At 37.4% G+C, this 19312-nt stretch overlaps 1 protein-coding gene across 1 annotated transcript in view; it reads right to left on the reverse strand.

Moving 5' to 3' along the window:
* HCN1 (hyperpolarization activated cyclic nucleotide gated potassium channel 1) overlaps positions 1 to 19312 on the reverse strand; it is a 200048-nt gene that overhangs the window by 93574 nt on the left and 87162 nt on the right. Inside the window, exon 3 of the mRNA XM_086770318.1 lies at positions 2276 to 2437. Within this exon, the coding sequence (XP_086626444.1) occupies positions 2276 to 2437 (162 nt within the window). The remainder of the gene's footprint in view (positions 1 to 2275; positions 2438 to 19312) is intronic.

Consider the following 19312-nt stretch of genomic DNA (forward strand, 5'->3'; position numbering starts at 1 on the left):
GTTGTATTTCAGAATTATCTGACTCTGAAATTTGAACAAAACTCCAAATGCATGCAGGTGCAAGGAGTTATCTTTACCTCCTAAGCTACTAAAATCTCTGACTAAAATCAGAGTAGAAAGGAATACTTTAACAGAAAGGTGCATTAGGTGGGGCTAGGGAAAGACCTGATGATAATTGGCCTTTTGTTGTGGCAACCACTGTGGCAAGTCACAGATAAAGAACTTCAGGGCAGAAGAAATAACAAGATTCTTATCTGACTTTCTTTCTCAACAGTATTTGAGTCCAAATCCCTGTATTAGGTGCAGTGATTTCAACAATAAAAGATTTAAAAGTCAGAGTAGATAAAATTGTTATTTGCTACAGTATATTGGGAGAGTAAGGTATCCCACTTCCCAAAGCTCTTGGAGAATCAAGAACTTGAAGCCCTTCCAAATTCCAAAATCAACAGTTAGACTCTGGATACACTAGCAAACCATGTAACCATCACCATTATCATCATCCTTCTATTCCATCTATCATTTCAAAGGACCGATATGCCATGACAGCTTCTCTGTATTCAGTGCTAAAGAATTCACTTCCAGACCCTGGAAAGCAATCAGGAAATGTTTGGTAATATCATAACGGGGTCAGAAGAAAGGTCTAGTTGTTTCCCTGACAGTGGCCTTAGATATCCTTCTGATTCCAGGCTGGCAGTCCACAACTCTTTTCTTGCCATATGACTAAAAGACTGCCTATGCTGCGAACATGATTGTGCTTAATTTTCAGATGTCCCCACAATGTTCATTAACAGCAAGAGTCAGTTGCCAGACAAAAAGGAAAAAAAAAAAAAGGAAAGAAAAAAAAAGGTGCAACTTTCAAAAAGGATCTTTCCAAGAGATGTGGCCAGTAAGAAGTGAGTGTTGTTTCCATAAAAAATGCTGAGCGTGGGCAGGCAGAAAGAAGGGTCTCCCTCAGCATGTGCACAGCGCACACATGCCGTCTTGCATTAAATGTAGCTCTTCTTACGGAAGAGAGTGAATTTAATAGTGCAGTGTTCTTTAAAAGTTAAATACTTCAATTAAATGTAATCCAAGGCTTCCTTTCACTAGCATGGTTTTCACCCAGATCTTTAAGAAGCTGGTAGAAAATGTACCCTTTCTAAATGTGAATGGAAGATGTTACAAAACAGAACCCAGAATGCTGCAGAATGCAAAGACGTTCCAGTCAGCATCCTGGTGACCTACTTTTATTGTAGCAACCCCATTTTTGAAGATATGTCACTATTTTTTTTTTTTTTTTAGGAAAGCTGTGCAATGAGGTGTCAGCAAACATGCTGCTTATCATTAAAGATGTTGCTTGATGACTGCAAATACCTGTCTGTATTACTGACAATCTTAGTCAATGAGCTCTCACAGTTATGAGCAGTATCACTTTCCTAAATCTACAAATACTGTTATGTTTCTACAATAAAAATACGCGAAACCTAGCAAGATGACCATCTACAGTACAGGCACTTTTTATGGATTCTAAAAACGAGAAAAACACATGTTTTCAGATGGCCAATGAGAAAGTTGCTTGGGGCTGTGTCTTTTGGTATAAGCACATTTCAACAACTTTTTCAGTGCATTTCCTGTAAAAATGTTCTGTGTATTACCTCATTATCTGACTTGATAGAAACTACTTAATTCTTCCCAGCCACTGATCTTTAAGGCACATGTCAAGCAAGCAAAATATCATTGCTCTTCCTGAAAAATAAGGCATAGCCACATTCTATCCTTGAACAGTCTCTTCACATACACAAAAGTACCATAGAAGTAAATCTATTTCTCTTCTTGTTCTTACAAAAAAAAAATCATGTGGACTGTTAAGTTGGAAATACGTTGGTAAAGGGATCATAAGATGACTCATTTACAAAACAAACCACGGGCAACAGTAGATGAAACAAACACCAATTATATACCTTCAGGAGTACTCTGAAATTACAGCCTAAATTGAAAGCACTGGTGAACTGAGTGTTTCCAGATTTCTTTTGGTGTCTTTTTTTGAGGGAATCAAAATGACCTTAAAACTGAAAGTATTTTCTGGTTCATTTACTGACAATGAGTCAGTATCATTTTGTTGGTGATGAGGGCCATGAAGCAAACTTTAGCGATTAGTAAGCCAGCCAACAAAACCCAAAAGTAACCTTGAATATATTGGAGGGCAGTGTATTACTAGGCATGTAATTTTACACTTAAGTTAACTGTTTAGAAAAATAATGTTTAGAAAGCACAATGAAAAATGAACAATACTTACAACCATACCGTTTAGGGACACCCAGCAATCTGGTGGGAAATCCTGGAGTAATGGTACTAAAAACTGCAGACAACCATCCCAGTGGCACAGCAGCAGCATCATTCCGATCAGATTAAAGATTCTCACCACAGCACTGGCCAGATCGTATGTCATGTGGAAAATCTGTAGGCAAAAATTACAGGTGATGTACATGATGCAAATCAGAAATGCAAGTAATTTACTTCTCATCAGGCAGGTTAAAGGCAAAGAAGTATCATCCTGAACTCCTGAAAAAGCTGCGATTTCTTAGCAAGGACCATTAATTTGGGCACATTAATTTGGGGAGAGAACTGTGCTGACACACCTGATACTCGGCTGCACCTGGGTGTTATATAAGCTGCTGAAAAAGGAGTATTTTGGATAAGGAGTAACCAATGAAAATGTTTTCGTAAAGCCTAAAATTCCTTTCAATTGAAGTAAATCTCACACATTAAAACAGCTTGATAAAGGCAGTGAGACCATTGTCTGTGAACTTGGTGTCTAAGTACTTACAAAGTTGACGGAGATACAAATGCAATGACCCATTCCGAAAAGATTCACCTTTGCATTTCTTACCATCTTAAAAGCAGCAAAATCTGAGTGAAGCAAGAATATAAGTAATTTTAGATAATTATGACATCTATTTCTATACTATTAACCCAATTTGTGAATTCCACTTAACCAAGTAAACTGACAAAAAGGTAGTTCATCACTCTTCATCATTAGCAGTTTTCCTAAAATACTGAGAGTCCTGTGGCTACTACATCTATACAGCTAAGTTTCTATTACTAATAAAATAATTTGGATTTCCTTTTAGACAAAAAAAATGTTTGCAACTGAAAAGTGTCTTACAGCAAATCACATATACTCTTAAAAACAACGTAGTCATTTTCATATTTGTCATGTGCAAACTTGTTGGATGGACTTAACATGAACAGCAGCAGTCAGCTGCCAAACAATATGCAGAAAAACACTGTATTCACCACTCTTCTGCTATGTTGGGTTTAACGCACTTCCAAACTACAAATATAGGCATATTCTTTACTTATTACACAATTCAGTCAAATCAAAATAAATGTTACATTTTAATACACATGATTATCACTATGCAAGAGTTCCATTTAGAGGATGAAGCATGTCCAGTTGGTATTTCATCAATTTTAAGTAGAAAATACTATTTAATTGTACAGATAGACATAGAAATCAGAGGCTTTAGTGCCGAAAACATCAGATTGCTGGAAGTATACAAGAACATTGGCACATGACATTTTGTATTTGTAAGCCAAATAATTCACATATGAAAGAGAGATTGTTTGTGTCCTAACTTTTACATATCTAAACTAAAAGCAGAGATCAAGTACCCATGCTGTAAATGACTGCAAGTGCAAATACAGAGAGCATGTTATGGTGTCTTTCAACATCATTTTCTGTCAGTGGGAGTTTGTCCTCATTTGAAAATGATTGTGTATGTTTTGAGTCCCAAAATACAAAACCTGCACAGTAGAAACATACCTGAGACATTAACTTCATGTGCAAAACATTTTTTCAATCTAGGGCATTTTAAGAGAATGTAGTCCAAATCCCAGTTTGATAGACATTGAAAACAGATGCTTGTAATGTTATTCAAAATGTCATGTCTTATTCAAATACCATGTAGCTCCTGTCAAAACTGATGAGATGACAATGATATTTAGGAGATACTTTAAATGGAAATAAACAGAAAAGTGTCACCATTACACGTTTGTCTTGTTAAGACAAACAGCTATTTCAATAGCTACAGTTTCAGTATGAACTCAGACTGTAGATGTGTAAATGGAAATAATTGTATTTTTTAAAAACTGGAAAAAATACCAAGGATTACTACTGTTTTGGAACATTAATACTCATTCAGGTTACACTTTATCCACGTGGTTATTATAGCACAACCACAAATTGCAGATAAATTCCTGATCACATGAAAAGTTCCAGAAGTTTTGTCACAGAAAGCAGGATTTCCCTTAGAATATTTGTCTGAAAAAAAAGTGCAAAAAGATCAGACAGAAACAATGCATATTTTACAGAGATCACAACTGCCCCAGAAATCTTCTATTGCTTCAGAAAAGCAATACTACAAAAAAGCAAACTGTACACTATGGCTGGACAAAAATCAAAGTTCCCACCCACACTGTTTTTCATACTGTCTCAAGCCTCCCATTACGCTTTACTGTAAGAGACCAGATTTTCAGAATAATTCACTGTATTGTCTACTGAGTGTTGTTTTTTTTTTTTAATAGGTTACAAATATGACAGTCAGAGCCAAATTGAGCACAATTGAGCACCTTCGTTTCTATACTTAAAAAGACAGCTTTTCTGAAAACATATATGATAAACAGGGGAAGGCCTGGTTCTTCAGAACTCTCCAGAGACCAAAAAACAGCACTTCCTCAAGGCTCCTGAATCCTCATCCTGCCTCTGCAACCACGGGTTTAGGCACCGTGACAGATTTTGCATGTATCCCGTGATCACAGCTGCATAAAAATGATAATGTTATGGCTCTTTCACTTCGATGGAGCTCAGTTTTGGGCATCAATTCAGATTACAGAGATGGTCTGCAAAGCTCATATCTTGACATAGAATTTCCAACATTTTAGAGCATTTTGTGCTGGTATATTTTAATTTTGAATTTTAAAATGATATAATTGGGTAATGTGTAGTGGGGGGGGGGGGGGAGGTGGGAGGAAGCAGGTGGATAGATTTGCCAAGCTACTTATTTCAGCATTTCCAAGATCTTGCCTAGCTCTTACAGATTTATTGCTCCCTACCTACCCATGAGACTGTGCAATGGTTCAGTACGGCTTCCCAAAAGAACCAGGACACAGAAAGAGATACTACAAAGTGAGACTAAAATTCAAACCAAATAGTGGGAGCAGTGAGTTCAAACTAAAGGGTCTTGAACCAGAGGTCTGCTGTTGAGTTTGACCTCCGTAAGGACTACTCTATCTTGTCACAGTGCTACGACTGTGTAAGTATTGTTTTGCTTCAAAGCCTCTTCATTAGTAGTATGCCTCTGCAAAAAATGGTCATGTACTGCAAGAAGAATAACATGTTGAAAATTTTATGTGAAATCAAATCCAGCAAAGGAAATAATTACAATAGTCTGTAAAAGACACTGCAACCTTCCATCATGTCTGAAACCTTTCACTCTAGAAATAGCTCCTGTGCAGCTTAGCATTCAGGGTCAGTATTGTTAAAAATGCATGAAGAGATTCTGGATATTATCTGGATTGCTTAACATTGTATCAGCATTTCAACCATACCATACCATGCTTCCATCGCTCATCTTTTTCTTATGTGGTCTAATATTTGTGTAGCCGATTCTAATAACTGTGATAACTCTGTAGCAAATAAAATAACTTCATAAGAAAACTCTTCAACAAATGTTAAAAAAACCTTTTAAACATACCTGCATATTCTCTCTCCAGTAAATAAAAGCTGAGGGTTTTTTCTCCTTAAAGGAATCTATCATGGAAATGTGTGCTTGGTTGGCAAAAAATATTTAAATACCCAAAGCATACATTGTAAGTGAACAACACTATTTGTTCATGGTACTGTATTGACACACTTACATTTGGAAGGTGGGGGGTGTGTTATTTTTTAAAAACTAATACCCAGACTACCTTGTGGACTTCAGTCATGTATTGCATGTTTAATATTTCATGTTCTTCCATTCAGGAACTGATTCCGATACATTGAAACAAGAGCAGTAAGGGAAGTAATATTTTTACAGCATTTTCTTTTTGTAATCACCAAGTACAGTTCCTGTATTAATGAACTAGACCTTATCAAAACTCCTAGGAGATGTGAAAAGTGTTGCTTTTCAAGAGGGGAACTGGAGGACAGAAAGCTAATGCTTACTTATTTCCGTAGAAGGTGGCTTGCCCATCAGCTGGTCCTCCAGTGGGACAGGAAGAAATACAGTAAGACTACAAATCAATTTACCTTGATTTTGCAGTACAGATATGTGGTCAAATCTCTGTTTGAATGGATGTCTTATCAAGATAATATTGATAACAAAAATAATTCAAACACTTGCATGCAACTAAAGTTAGGCTCCTAAACCCATGATTCAGGTAGTTAAATAAAAATAGCCTGGTTATCATTAAACACTTACCATCCACAAATGCCATGCCATGCATGATACTTTTTATTACTATCATGTTTGTTTGGGAGGAGTTGGCTATAATACTGTCATTTTTCATAGTTCCTATATACTTCAAAATAATGTTTAATAATAAATTTAGTTCATGATCTCATTTCTGAAAACTTATAATTTCTTCCTATATTATTTTCATAACCTTTTCTCAATACCCTGGAAACCTTAATTTTTTTTACTAAAGAGCTGACAATGCCTCTGACAATGGCTGAAATGTAACCACAGATTAACAGTTTCTAATATTTGGCAAAATATTGCTCACAGAGAACAAGAAAGTCAGAGTTCACATGTTTTAGCTCAGTTTTTACTCACACTTTATTAATGACTCTTTTTATTCCCACGTGTGAAGCAGGAAGCAGGTTATTCCTTCCTCACACTTATAATGGAATGTGTACTTTAAATTGGTCCTGCTAACTCTTGATTTCTGAGCCTGAGACAGAAAAACTGTTCCAGTCTTACCAACCCGCTTGGTTAATAGCATTTTAGGGGTGTCATAGTAAGTTAATAGTGTACATATAGTTTAACTAAACGAACATAAAATCTGTGAACTGCTGTCATGGAATGCATAGGTCACCTCTTCTGCTTTCTGACAATTGACACGTAATATTTCTTCATTTATGATTTTTAGTTTGGTTTTATTATTAGGTTCAATTTATATAAAAAAAATGTTTATACAAATTATCAGAACTTAATTCTGTTTTTTTTTAAAAAAAAAAAAAAGAAAGGAAAAGTAAGTCTTAGGACTTTCTAGAAAATTTATTCAAATCTCACATTACTGAGTTCATCCAGACACCTCTTCTCTTCCACCCCTCAGAAGTACTAAAGGTGCTCAGTATCACAAAGCTAGCTGGAGTTTAATCTTCAAATTAGGATTTGCACCATGCCTTGGGCAATAGGACATGACACGTGTACTAAGCGAGCTGCGTAGAGTCTGGAATATCAATAGACACAGTAGGGAGAGAGAAAGAGCTGCACACATACACGGAGGCTTTGGAAAGCATGCTGAAAGCTGTACCAAGGGCAACACTGGAACTTCAAGGTAGACTGTGGGGCAAAATAACAGTTATAAAAATCATAAGGCATTTTTGGTTCACTCCCTAGGTGAGTCCAGAATTGTTAGGTTTATCCCTCAGAGCACCAACTAGACAGAGATTATAAACTATAGGATCCAAATTTTCCTACCCAAGCTAAACGTTTGCTTTTAAGATAGCGGTTGTAGCAAAGCTCCCCAGGAAATAAAATAATATAAAAGGGAGAGGAAAGGACAATGACTCTTTTTGAGTATTCGTCTCTCAATCTACTTTAAACAATGAAATGCAATCATGGCTTTTTGTTTAGCCATTTCATAGTCTACAAATCAATTTCAAAAGACATTCTTCATAAATACTAGTTGGGATCCTATGGGTCTGATGCAGCTCATACCAAAGCAAATTTATTTGGGAGTTGCATGTTACTGCACTTGACAATGGAAATACATCTGCACGAGTAGATTTAAACACATATTGATTGAAATGATGATACATAATTCATCATTGATAATTCAGTAGTGGGGAAAGGTATATAGCATTATTTAATGTAGTTGTATTTGTGACCTTAAGCTGATGACAAATGCAAAGATCTGCTTCTGCTTTAGTTTGCCCTGAAGGGAAAATACCAGTAATTTAATAAACAGAACAAACTATTTTTAATCAAAGATATCTGGAAAAAGGGGCTGAGAATGGCCTATTTTGTGTGACCTTTAAAAACTGTTATTTTCTAGGTGGAGTCAGCCTGACATTAGGTTTTATAATAGAAGTCCCATTTATTCCAATTCAAGGCATGTACAAATGGAAGCAAATGTTCTGTGGAGCAAAAAGAACAGCACAACAACATATAAATTTGACAGTGTGCTACATCCAGGTTAAACTTGAAAGCATTAATAAAACTACTTTCCTGAAGGAAGTTTTAGGCAAGCCTTGGAAAGGTCACATTCAACCAGAAAGCAAAATTTCTTTACTAGATATAAATTCTGCAATCGGTATTTTCTACTGTAAATTGGCCAATGCCATATGAATATATTACCTCTCACACAGAGGGCAATTCCTTCACTGCTAAAATGTGTGGGTTTATTTTCCTGTTGTGCTTAAAGTACATGACCTGTCTTGACACCTAAATAGAGAGGAGCAGTCACTTTAGTTGTACAATGAAGAAAACAAGCCAAGAATTACATATCTCAGGATCCCTAAAAAAAATGAAGTGCTAATTTTCACTGTGTTTTTACAGAGGTGAAGGTCTCATTCATCACTTACATTGATGACAGAAAGCCCGTTATTGGACTAAGCTTTTGTTTTCATCAATGGATGCAAAGTAAAAACAAACAAAAACCAGCTCACAGCTGTCAGAAAGACACAAACATGGAACACTAAGAGTCTGCCTCTGTGACAAAATTTAGCTGAAGCTCTTCTCCTTAAGACATAGTACCAAACTGAGAGTAACCATATGGCAAAAAAAAATACTTGAACTGCATATGAGCACAGAAATTGAGAGTTTTGTCAGCTTGAAGTATAGCTCTGTTTCCATTTCAGCATTATTTCAAGCATCAGCAACACCTGACATTCAGTTCAAGCTTCTTGATGGGCCAAGTATCTCAAGTGACAGCATCACTGAACTCAGGTTGGAGACCTCTGTGGGTCGAGCTGAGCCAGAAGAAATATTTCATTTATTATCTTTTACAACTATTTATATCTTACAAAGAAGGCTGCCTGAAGATACAGCCAGTGTCTAAATGGCCTGAAATATTATTTATTATTTCTCTTACTAGCTGAGCAAGAGGAACTGTTTCTTATATTAATTTGCAGATGTACTCTGGTGGCAACAAGAGAAAAGAAAAGAGTTATTCACCATCACTCATCTGCCCACAAAAAAAAAGCCATGGCAGGGACTCCCACAGCATTGAAAAGAGCAGCAGAGCAAGCAACGTGAATCCTAAAAAATACCACTCCTTACCTTACAACATTTCAAATATAAAAGCATAAAGTCAGATACCTGATTGCATTTTTAGGAATTAATATCAGCTTCAGGAGCCTATGTTCCCCAGTTTTAATATATTTACACTAGCAGTTTTCATCCTTAATGAATGTGAAATAAAACAATAAATACTAGACATATATTTTTAAAGAAATCTACCATAAAATGTGTCAAAAATGCTGACACAATTTAGGGATAACCTTAGGAAGTATCGAAGTTTTCACAAAAAGTGCCATGTCTGATAAAATTATTTTATGGCATTATTGATCACTCAAGTCTCACAAACCCTGAACTCTTTTGATTTCATTTTCAAAGCATAACTTTTTTTGGAGATAATCACACTCTACTCCCAGCATGCCATGTCTTTTTCTCTGAACCATGTATTCAAAAGAGAGGAACAAGGCAGTGCCTTGGCTGCTCATGCCACCAAAACTAGAAGGACACAATCCGGACTCCCAGACTTCCAGATCCAACAGTGTAATTCAATAAAAATTATAACCACAAAGTGGATACACTTCAGGAAGCATTTCTAAATATATACAAAGTGATAGTATATCATAGAATCACAGAATCACAGAATCTTAGAATCATAGAATGGTTTGGGTTGGAAGGGACCTTTAAAGGCCATCTAGTCCAACAGCCCTGCAAGGAGCAGGGACATCTCCAACCAGATCAGGTTGCTCAGAGCCCTGTCCAATCTGGCCTTGAATGTTTTCAGAGATGGGGCATCCACCACCTCTCTGGGCAACCTGTGCCAGTGTTTCACCACCCTCATTGTAAAAAAACGTCTTCATTATGTCTAATCTGAATCTAATCTCTTTTAGTTTAAAACCATTACCCCCTACCCCTTACCTATCACAACAGGCCCTGCTAAAGAGTTTCTTCCCATCTTTCCTATCAGCCCCCCTGAGGCACTGGAAGGCTGCTATAAGGTCTCTCCAGAGCCTCCTCTTCTCCAGGCTGAGCAGCCCCAACTCTGTCAGCCTGTCCTCACAGGAGAGGTGCTCCAGCCCTCTGATCATTTTCGTGGCCCTCCTCTGGACTCACTGCAACAGATCTGTGCCCTTCTTATGTTTGGGACATATCCCAAAACAATGTATTTTTACAATCAACAGTGTACAAATGGGACACATGTAACCAACCTCTTTCAATCTCAGTATTTTCTTAAATATTGTTCCTTTTTTTTTTTTTTAAGTTAGTCACGTTTTAACTTCCAAACTCTGTGAATATGAAATAAAATCAGATACTTTCCAGATACTTTCTGATAATAAGAGAAGCAAGAGAAGATTGGATGTACACACAAACTTGAAAGTTTGCATGTTAACAAAAATTGTATCTGAACGTATTGTTTCTGTACAACAATTCTCTCAGTATTTTTTTCTTTTCACTGTATCTCTATGTTATGACAGACTGCAAATAGTTCAAGGATCTTCTCTTATCTCAGCCTGAACCAGGCCTGGGAAACAAATGAAAGGGTGTGAATAAAAGGAAAATAAATTTTTCTCTTACATCACCCTAAATCCCCACAAGAATCAGTTTGAGATTTAAGGGGATGGTTCATTAACATTATTAAATCACTAGTTCTTTTTACATGATGCCTACCCCCAAAGTCACACTGCTGCATAGCTGAGCTTCAAACTAATTGTCCTAATTATAAAGCAGCAACATAATGATCTAATAGCAAACAACGGAAATAATGAGGAATATTTCTCCTGGGGAATTTAAGTTACTGTCTTACTGAAGCTGTTGAGGTTAATCTTCCAAACACAGAAATAATGGGCAAGGAATTAAAATGAAAGTCATTATGTTAAATTTCTTGTGGAATAAAAGTTCTGAGACCAAACTGATTCACAATGCTTTCTTTTACTAGTATGTAAAACCCCCAAAATGTTGTTTATGAGGCACAATTGTTATATTTTAGTGTTTATATATTTGGATTGTTAAGATTAAATATAAGATGTTAATAAAATATGTAAAATTCAATACTAGATTAGAATCTAAATTTTGATTTTTATAGCAATCTAAAAGAAGAGTTCATAGGCCAATCCTTATCAAAAAAAAAAAAAATAGACTGTCAGCACAAGATTAGTCCACAACACTGTGTAAAAGAACCCTTCATCAGCTGGACGCTTAAGCCCAAAACACAGAAAATTCACGTGTTTCTTTGAAAATCTTGGTAATAGCAAGTATGATAAAGTCACTCACATATCATAATCACACACACACACAGAAATCAAGAAGTAGCATCTAAAAGTGTATATATTAATAAATTATAGTGATAATTATGTATCAATGGTTTGAGATCTAAGCTAATGCTTCACAATATTGACAAATTACTTTTAAAATTATATGGCTAATTGAACTGTATTAAAGAAAACTTTTTTCCTAGGAAGTGCAAATGAAGTCTACAGTCTACAGTCCTACTGTCACTCAAAATCACACAGAGGACCTCTTTTAGGTTTTTAAAATTAAAAACCAAAAAAAGAACCAGTGCCTGGGCAGGTAGGAAGAACACACAAGAATTGTAGTCTTCATAATTTGCCTCAAAAATTGTCAGCAGAAATTAAGTTGCCTGATAAAAACTTCATGCAGTCCAAAAAACATTACTAGTTTAAAGAAATTTCTTTGGAGATTTGCATACAATACTCTCTCATAAAATATTATGTTTACTGTTTTTAAAACATAAAACTACTAAGCAGAAATTTCAGATGCTAAATTATTCCATTTTTGTAACTGTGTTCAACATTTGATAAATATATGACTATCATTATTAGGAAAAGCTAGTGTATGCTTTCATCCCTACAAACATAATTTGCACACAGTTCTAAGTACTCCAAAGTCTCTACAGATCTCTAATGACAGTCTATGAAAAAGTGGGAGATAAAAAAAAAAAAAAAGACAAAAACTGTATATAATTAACAGCAGAAAAGAGAAACTACAGTAAGAAGTGCTCTTTCATGGTCCTATTTGGGTTCTTTGATTTTTGTCTATTTCCAAAATATTACTTAAAATAATATTTGCTTCTGATAGGTAATTTTCTTCAGGATTCAATACACGATCAAGTTAGACTTTGTGTTTTAATGCAATCAGTTGTAAAGATAAAGAGCTGATGAGGTGAAGAGCTAGTGTGGCTGGAGTGATTTTTTTTTTCCCATTATTTTTTGAACAAATAAATTAGTATTACCTAGTTAATTAATTAATTATATTTTAACATGGTTCTTTTACTATGTTAAGGTATTTTGAAAAAGAAAATTGCTAGTGCACAGCAAGCCTAATGCGTAAAACCATTATACTTCTCACAGTACTATTATATAGTCTCTCCAAGAAGAGTTTAGATTTGGGTTTTATTTTTTTTAATAGTACCTTGTTAAACATAATGCCTAGCTGTAGTTCACCACATGAATAATGGAACAAGACTGATCACTTTATAAATTACTGTCCTGGTTCTGGCTAGGATAGAGTTAATTTTCACCTGAGCCGGAAGAGGAACTGGAGCTGGTGGCACCTGTGACTGAGGGACACAGCTGGGATAGTTTACTAATTAGCCAACAGCTGGGACAAGTTTATCCAAATTAGCCAAAGGGCCATTCCATCCCATGTGACATCATGCTCAGTATATAAATGAAGAGGATGCTGAGGGGAGCTTCCTGCTACTACAGAGGAAGCTGAGGCTTCAACCCCCTCTCTGGGCAATCTGTGCCACTACTTCACCACACTCATTGTAAAATTCTTTTCTCTATGTCCAGTCTGAATCTGCCTCCCTCTATTTTAAAACCATTACCCCTCATGCTATCACAACAGGCCCTGCTGAAGAGCTTCTTCCTGTCTTTCTAATAAATGCCCCCTGTAGGTACTCGGAGGCCGCTACAAGGTCTCCCCAGAGCCTGCTCTTCTCCAAGCTGAACAGTCCCAACGCTCTCAGCCTGTCCTCATAAGAGAGGTGCTCCAGCCTTCTGATCATCTTCATGGCCCTCCTCTGGACCCTCTCCAACTGGTCCATGTCCTTCTTATGTTGGGGACTCCAGAGCTGGACACAGTACTGTAGGTGGGGTCTCACCAGGGCAGAGTAGAGGGGCAGAATCACCTCCCTTGACCTGCTGGCCACACTCCTCTTGATGCAGCCCAGGATTCAGTTGCCCTTCTGGGCTGCAAGGGTGCGTTGCCAGCTCATGTTGAGCTTCTCGTCCACCATCACTCCCAAGTCCTTCTCCTCGGGCTGCTCTCAGTACATTCTCTGCTCTGCCTGTATTTGTGCCTGGGATTGCCCCTACTCACATGCAGGACCTTGGACTTGAACTGGTTGAACTTCATGAGGTTTGCATCAGCCCACCTCTCCAGCCTGTCAAGGCCCCTCTGGATGGCATCCGTTCCCTCCAGCATGTCGAAGACATCATGGACTATGGTTCAATGCTGTGTTGCAATACTGCGCAACATGAGCAATACTCCTGTTTGTCACAGTACAAAGTACAAATATCTCTCATTTCACATTTTCTTATGAACAGACATAAGAAATGTGGCTCCTGAGTGGGTTTAGTGTACGCTAGACCCCAAATAGCCTTTTCCAGTCTCCTATATCTTCTTTCTCTCTCTGCTGACACCAAAGCTGACACCACAGTCCAGCTGCAATCCCGCTGGCTATTGAGCAACAACATAACTCATATACAACAGCCAAATGATTGGCAGCCAATGAAGAGAACACATAACGAAGCAAAACTTCAGGCTAAGGACATGAAGCAAACATCATTTTCTTCTTTGAATTATCACATGTACTCCTGCTTTTTTTAATTCTTCCTTGAACAGAAGGAAAACTTTGGGACATTTCCTTTAGGACATTTAATTCTTTTATCTTTCATTCCCTTTACATTGCTGTTAAAAGATGGAGATTTTTCTTGTTGCTGTTTGAGTGCAATTCTCTACAATACAGGCTGCAATCTACTGCTTTCCTCCATCAGTCTGTTTCTGTCTAGGCTTTATTTTGTACAGCTCTAACCTCCTGATTTTTTCCTTTTCTACTTTCTACATATAGCTCACATTTAAAACAAGAGAAAGACTACCAAAGCAGTATCACGTAATTTTTTTAAAGAAAAGCGTATCGTTACTTTCTCTTTGTAGATTATAAGCAATTCCAAATTGGTGTTGAGATTTTGACTCACTTGTATTTTTAAAGGCAGGCTCTTCTGTTATGAAGTATCTGGAGGAAAAGGATTTACTTTCACTAAGTGGACCAGAATTTCCCTCTGGTTTCTGTGCTTTCTCATATTCTTGTTCCCCAGAGCACCTCTGCAGTACATTTTCAGTCCATCCATTCCAAATGTTCTAATTTTTTTCTATATGCTGTCTCTGTGCGATATAGGGGTTTTTTTTGGTTTTTTTTTTTTTGTGCACTCCCCCAGAGAACATGAACATGACACCCAAAAAACATCCAAAAAAGTTTCTTCAAATTAGACCTGGTACCTGGTCTATCATTTTTCAGAGGTATTGCATCCAGTGGCTGCCATTAAAGATTAGTATTTCAGCTATCACTCTGTGGCAGTATTGCCAGCTCCAAGCCAATATGTTTGTGATTTAGGTGACCCCATAAAGCTTGAGATTCATTTAAAATATATTTTGGGTAGTCCAGGTTTGCGTGCCTATCAAACTTCCTTCAGAAATTGTTGGGAGGTTAAAAATAGCTATAAAAAAAAAGAAAACAGTAATAAATCTGAGTTGTTTACAAAATCACACAACCCCAGAAACTAGGATGTAGAGAGAAAAGCAATACTGTAAGTTCTACAATAAAACTGGAAGAGTTTGGAAGTTTGCAATGATATTTCAATCATCCTACTTTTACTAATTTAGTCATAAATCACATAAATTCTTTGTTTTAGTGCTTATCCTGTGTGCTCTCACTGTTGCAGTTTGCATCTTTGGGATAGTGCTGTCACGGAGACCAAATAGCAAGAACAGTATTTATGCAATTGCAGAGTGACAGTTAAACGGAGAGTTATTTTTATCACTGAATTTAGCAAAACCAGCTAAACACTAGGTGCTTTGAGTGTTTCAAAAGGCCTAGTTTGCACATGGTAGAGCTAATAGCCCCGGAAGAGAACAATAAAGAACACAGAGGTGGCAGCAGGGAGGAGGGCAATTGTAACCAGTATGTGCAGAAACCAGCTCAACATGGATGGAAATGGGCTCGGTGAGACTGCACACTGTTCAGGCAGTGCCGTCAGGAGCACTGAGTGATGACGTCTCACATGTGGTCAGCAAGGATGGAAAAAACAGCAGCACTGAAGCATGTGCCCAAGCAACAAAGGTGGTGAGTAATTGGAGGAGAACTGTCCTGCCACCACCACAGCTGCATGCGGCTCCTTCCCCATCCACCTCTCCTGATGTTGTCTAATATGGTAATAACACCAGGACATTTGGGTTTTGTCATTATTTTCCAGTTGACTAGGTTTGCCGACGTGCCATGACTGGGGGCACATAAGCTGAGCCCTTTTACACAGAGAGTCACAACGTCTTGAAGCATTTTTATGGGGATGGTGGCTGGTCCTTTTGTTTACCAGCCCCTCTTATTTCTAATGAGGTGGTGAAAATAAAATAGGAGGAGGTCCCAAGCAACCCCATCCCACAAGCCAGATACTGTTTTGTCTCAGGACAAAACAGCTTTTCCAGCTGTATAGCTATGGTGTGCCTGTGCGATGTGCATCACTTGAGGAAGGCAGGAGCGAAAGAAGGAGAAGCTGTGATTCTGCAGAGCTGTGAACACTATTTGCCTACCCAGTCCTTGCCTTGCACAGACAGGCCATAAGCAATGAAAACAGGCTGCAGGGAGTTTTCTGAAAGACTGCTAAATGTAGAGTAGCGCTTACTCAATTCTCTACCAGGCACGATTCCCTGAAGTACAATTTTGAAATAACTGTGGACAATTTATCACCTGCCCAAATGACCCTGTCACTTGGCTAGTCCATCTGCCTAGAATTTGCTCTGATATTTCCAGCCCCAGAAGCAGCAATAAACAACTGCCATTTTTTATAAATCAATCTGCCAAACAGAGTTTTTTCTTCCCTGTCTGATGCCCAGAACAAATAACAGTCATTCCTGGGTCACCCACATGTTTTCTAGACATTAAAATATCATAATTTTCACTGCTAAATAGAAGAAGAAAAAACAAACAAACAAACAAAAAAAACAATGCACAGTCATGATCATTCTGGGAAATCCTTTACAGTCTGACAGGCTACCATCTGACTTCTATTTCTGGAATAAACACATTAAAAATAAATAAAGAGGTTGTCCTACTTTTTTAACATGCCTCATGTTAAATATTAAGACTGCGCTCTGCACAAGATCTTCACATACTTTGCTCCCTGGCACGTCTTTACAATGCTAACTGCAGAATGGCTTATCGTTGAGAAGCAGGAGATATGGACACCAGGGCTTGTCCCTGGCTCCCTATCACTGTCTGTCTGGACAAAGAGCAGCTGCACAGCAGACAGAGGACTACTCTGAGGTTGCTACACCCTTTTTTATGCACCCAAAACAAGGAGGTCGTGCATTTCCCACATATAATGCTCATTCCCTTTACACCGCTGAGATTATGGAGTGAGAGCACTCAGTGTCTGTACAGTTATCATGAGAAGAAACAGTGATAGATATTATGTATATTTTAAAAGCCTAAATAAATAATTACACTCTTTTTTTTCCCCCCAAGAAACAAGGAGTTAATTGCATCATGGTAACAACAAAGTGAAGGATTGCTCTGAAAGTCAAAACAAAACAACTAAAAAGTAAATAATTATTTTCAAAAGATGGAAAAGGTTTTGTAATCACAGAAGAAATCCTCTTTAAATTATGATCGACTCTTTCCAATGTCTTCCCTTCAAACTTCTTGCTTTTCCCCTCAATTGATTTGTCTTCCTTTTGCACTTCAGTGATTATTGATTCTTCCCTTCTGAAGGAGCGCAATTATAAAACAATTATCTGCTCTCTCACTATTTCCCTGTCAGCTACAAGCAGAATGTTATTCCATTAGCGTACTGTTAGATCTTTTCTTTTCATTCAAGTTTAACTGTTAAAATGGGAAAACAGTGTACAATGTGTTTTCTCATGCTGGACACATTATGTACCAACATGTCTATGATATCATCTGTATGTGTGTGTGTGTGTGTATGCATACATAAATATATATAGATGACATATGACAGTGATGTATGCAGAAGTAACACTGCTCTTTTGTTACACACCTGAAGCTCTGAAAACAATCAAACCTCTACCTTCTACCTTAGCCACACTCTCCTCAACAGTGTATCACTACCAAATGCGCCGTTTCTGTGTATAAACACAGTGCCAATCAACACCATGCTCAACACACAATTCTCTTCCACCTGCCCTGTTTCTTCTTCACTTTCAAAAAGCTCTTTACTTAAGAATGTACAGAGCTCCTTCAGAAGATGTATCTTCACATATCCTAGGGAAATCTTTGTCTTGTAAAAGTAGACTCAGTAGGTGTTTGGTATTGCCTTCAATGGGTCCAGCGTTTCACTTAATTTTCCCTGTTCTTTTGAGGTTTAATTAAATTAAATGGTAGTTAATGTGTCCCAGCCATAAGAGGAAAAAGGATTCCGGAGGCCTGAATCCATAGACAGCCAAAAGGGAGAGACAACTGTGCGGTAAAGACAGCAGAAACGTAAGAGCTATGGTTCATACAGATTTTAGTTCAAGTATTATTCCCTGGTTTATCAGGTGTCGCACATTTTGGTTTTATGCCTGAAAGAGCAAAAAGATCTATTAACATTTCCTCATATATCTTCTACATCAAAATAACTGTAAGTTCAAGTTTTATTGGAGTGTCTGTACTCCTGGCACTGAGAACATGCACATCTCTTTGTTATCAACAAACAGCAGCATTACACTGGTCTGTATTACATGTTCTTGCATTTCTTTATCTGTAGCAGTAAAACTGGCCATGCTGATGAACATTCTGAAAAGCCAGCTAGAGAGAAATTAGTGGAATTTTCATCTTTTGCAGTTTACATAGGATTCACATGGAGACTGGGTCTTATCTAGCCAACCGAAGACTGCTGTGATGTGAGTATTTACTACTCTTGTATCTTCCACGATGACGTAAGAGAAAAAACACTGATACTAAGTTATATGTCCTGTGGACTTAAACACCATTTAGCAGGAAACTGACAGGAAAGAGACATCACTGTCTGTTAAATTTGTTTACAGAAATAGAGTTAAACTACAGTCCAAATCACCAAGCACTGAAAACCAGCATAGAGAACATGCACAACCTCATTACAAAGTTTCCTTGCTATTCCTATTACTATTACTACTTATTTTACACCAGCTTCAAAAAAAAAGGTACAAAAACTGCCCTGCTAAGCAACTTGCAACATCACCTCAACCTGGCTAATTAAGGATTCAGAAAAAATACCATGCAGCTTAATGCATAAAATGAACACCCAGAACGTCTGAACATTTTGTTCTTCTCCAATATACAGACTATTTAATTTTAATCTGCTAGGCTTTTGGGTGCCTTTTTTTTTTTATTTTTTTCCACAGTCACTTGAGCTAGCAGACTTATTTTTCCATTACTGCATTTGGTGCAACAAAGGTCCCACAAATACCATCCTGAATCACTGCATTAGTTGTAAAAGTGCCTTGTGAAGAATATTAACCCTTTTAGGACACAGTTAAAGGTTTTTGGTAGTTTTCAGCTTTGGCTACTTCAGTTCTTCTACAGCAGATGTCACAGAAATTATTATCCCCAAGCCAACTGAAGCCACCTTTCCCAGTGCTACTTCAGCAATGGCCCATGTGTCACCAGTACT

Source organism: Chlamydotis macqueenii, chromosome Z, assembly GCF_036417535.1.
Source record: "Chlamydotis macqueenii isolate bChlMac1 chromosome Z, bChlMac1.mat, whole genome shotgun sequence".
In the NCBI taxonomy this organism is placed as follows: Eukaryota; Metazoa; Chordata; class Aves; order Otidiformes; family Otididae; genus Chlamydotis; species Chlamydotis macqueenii.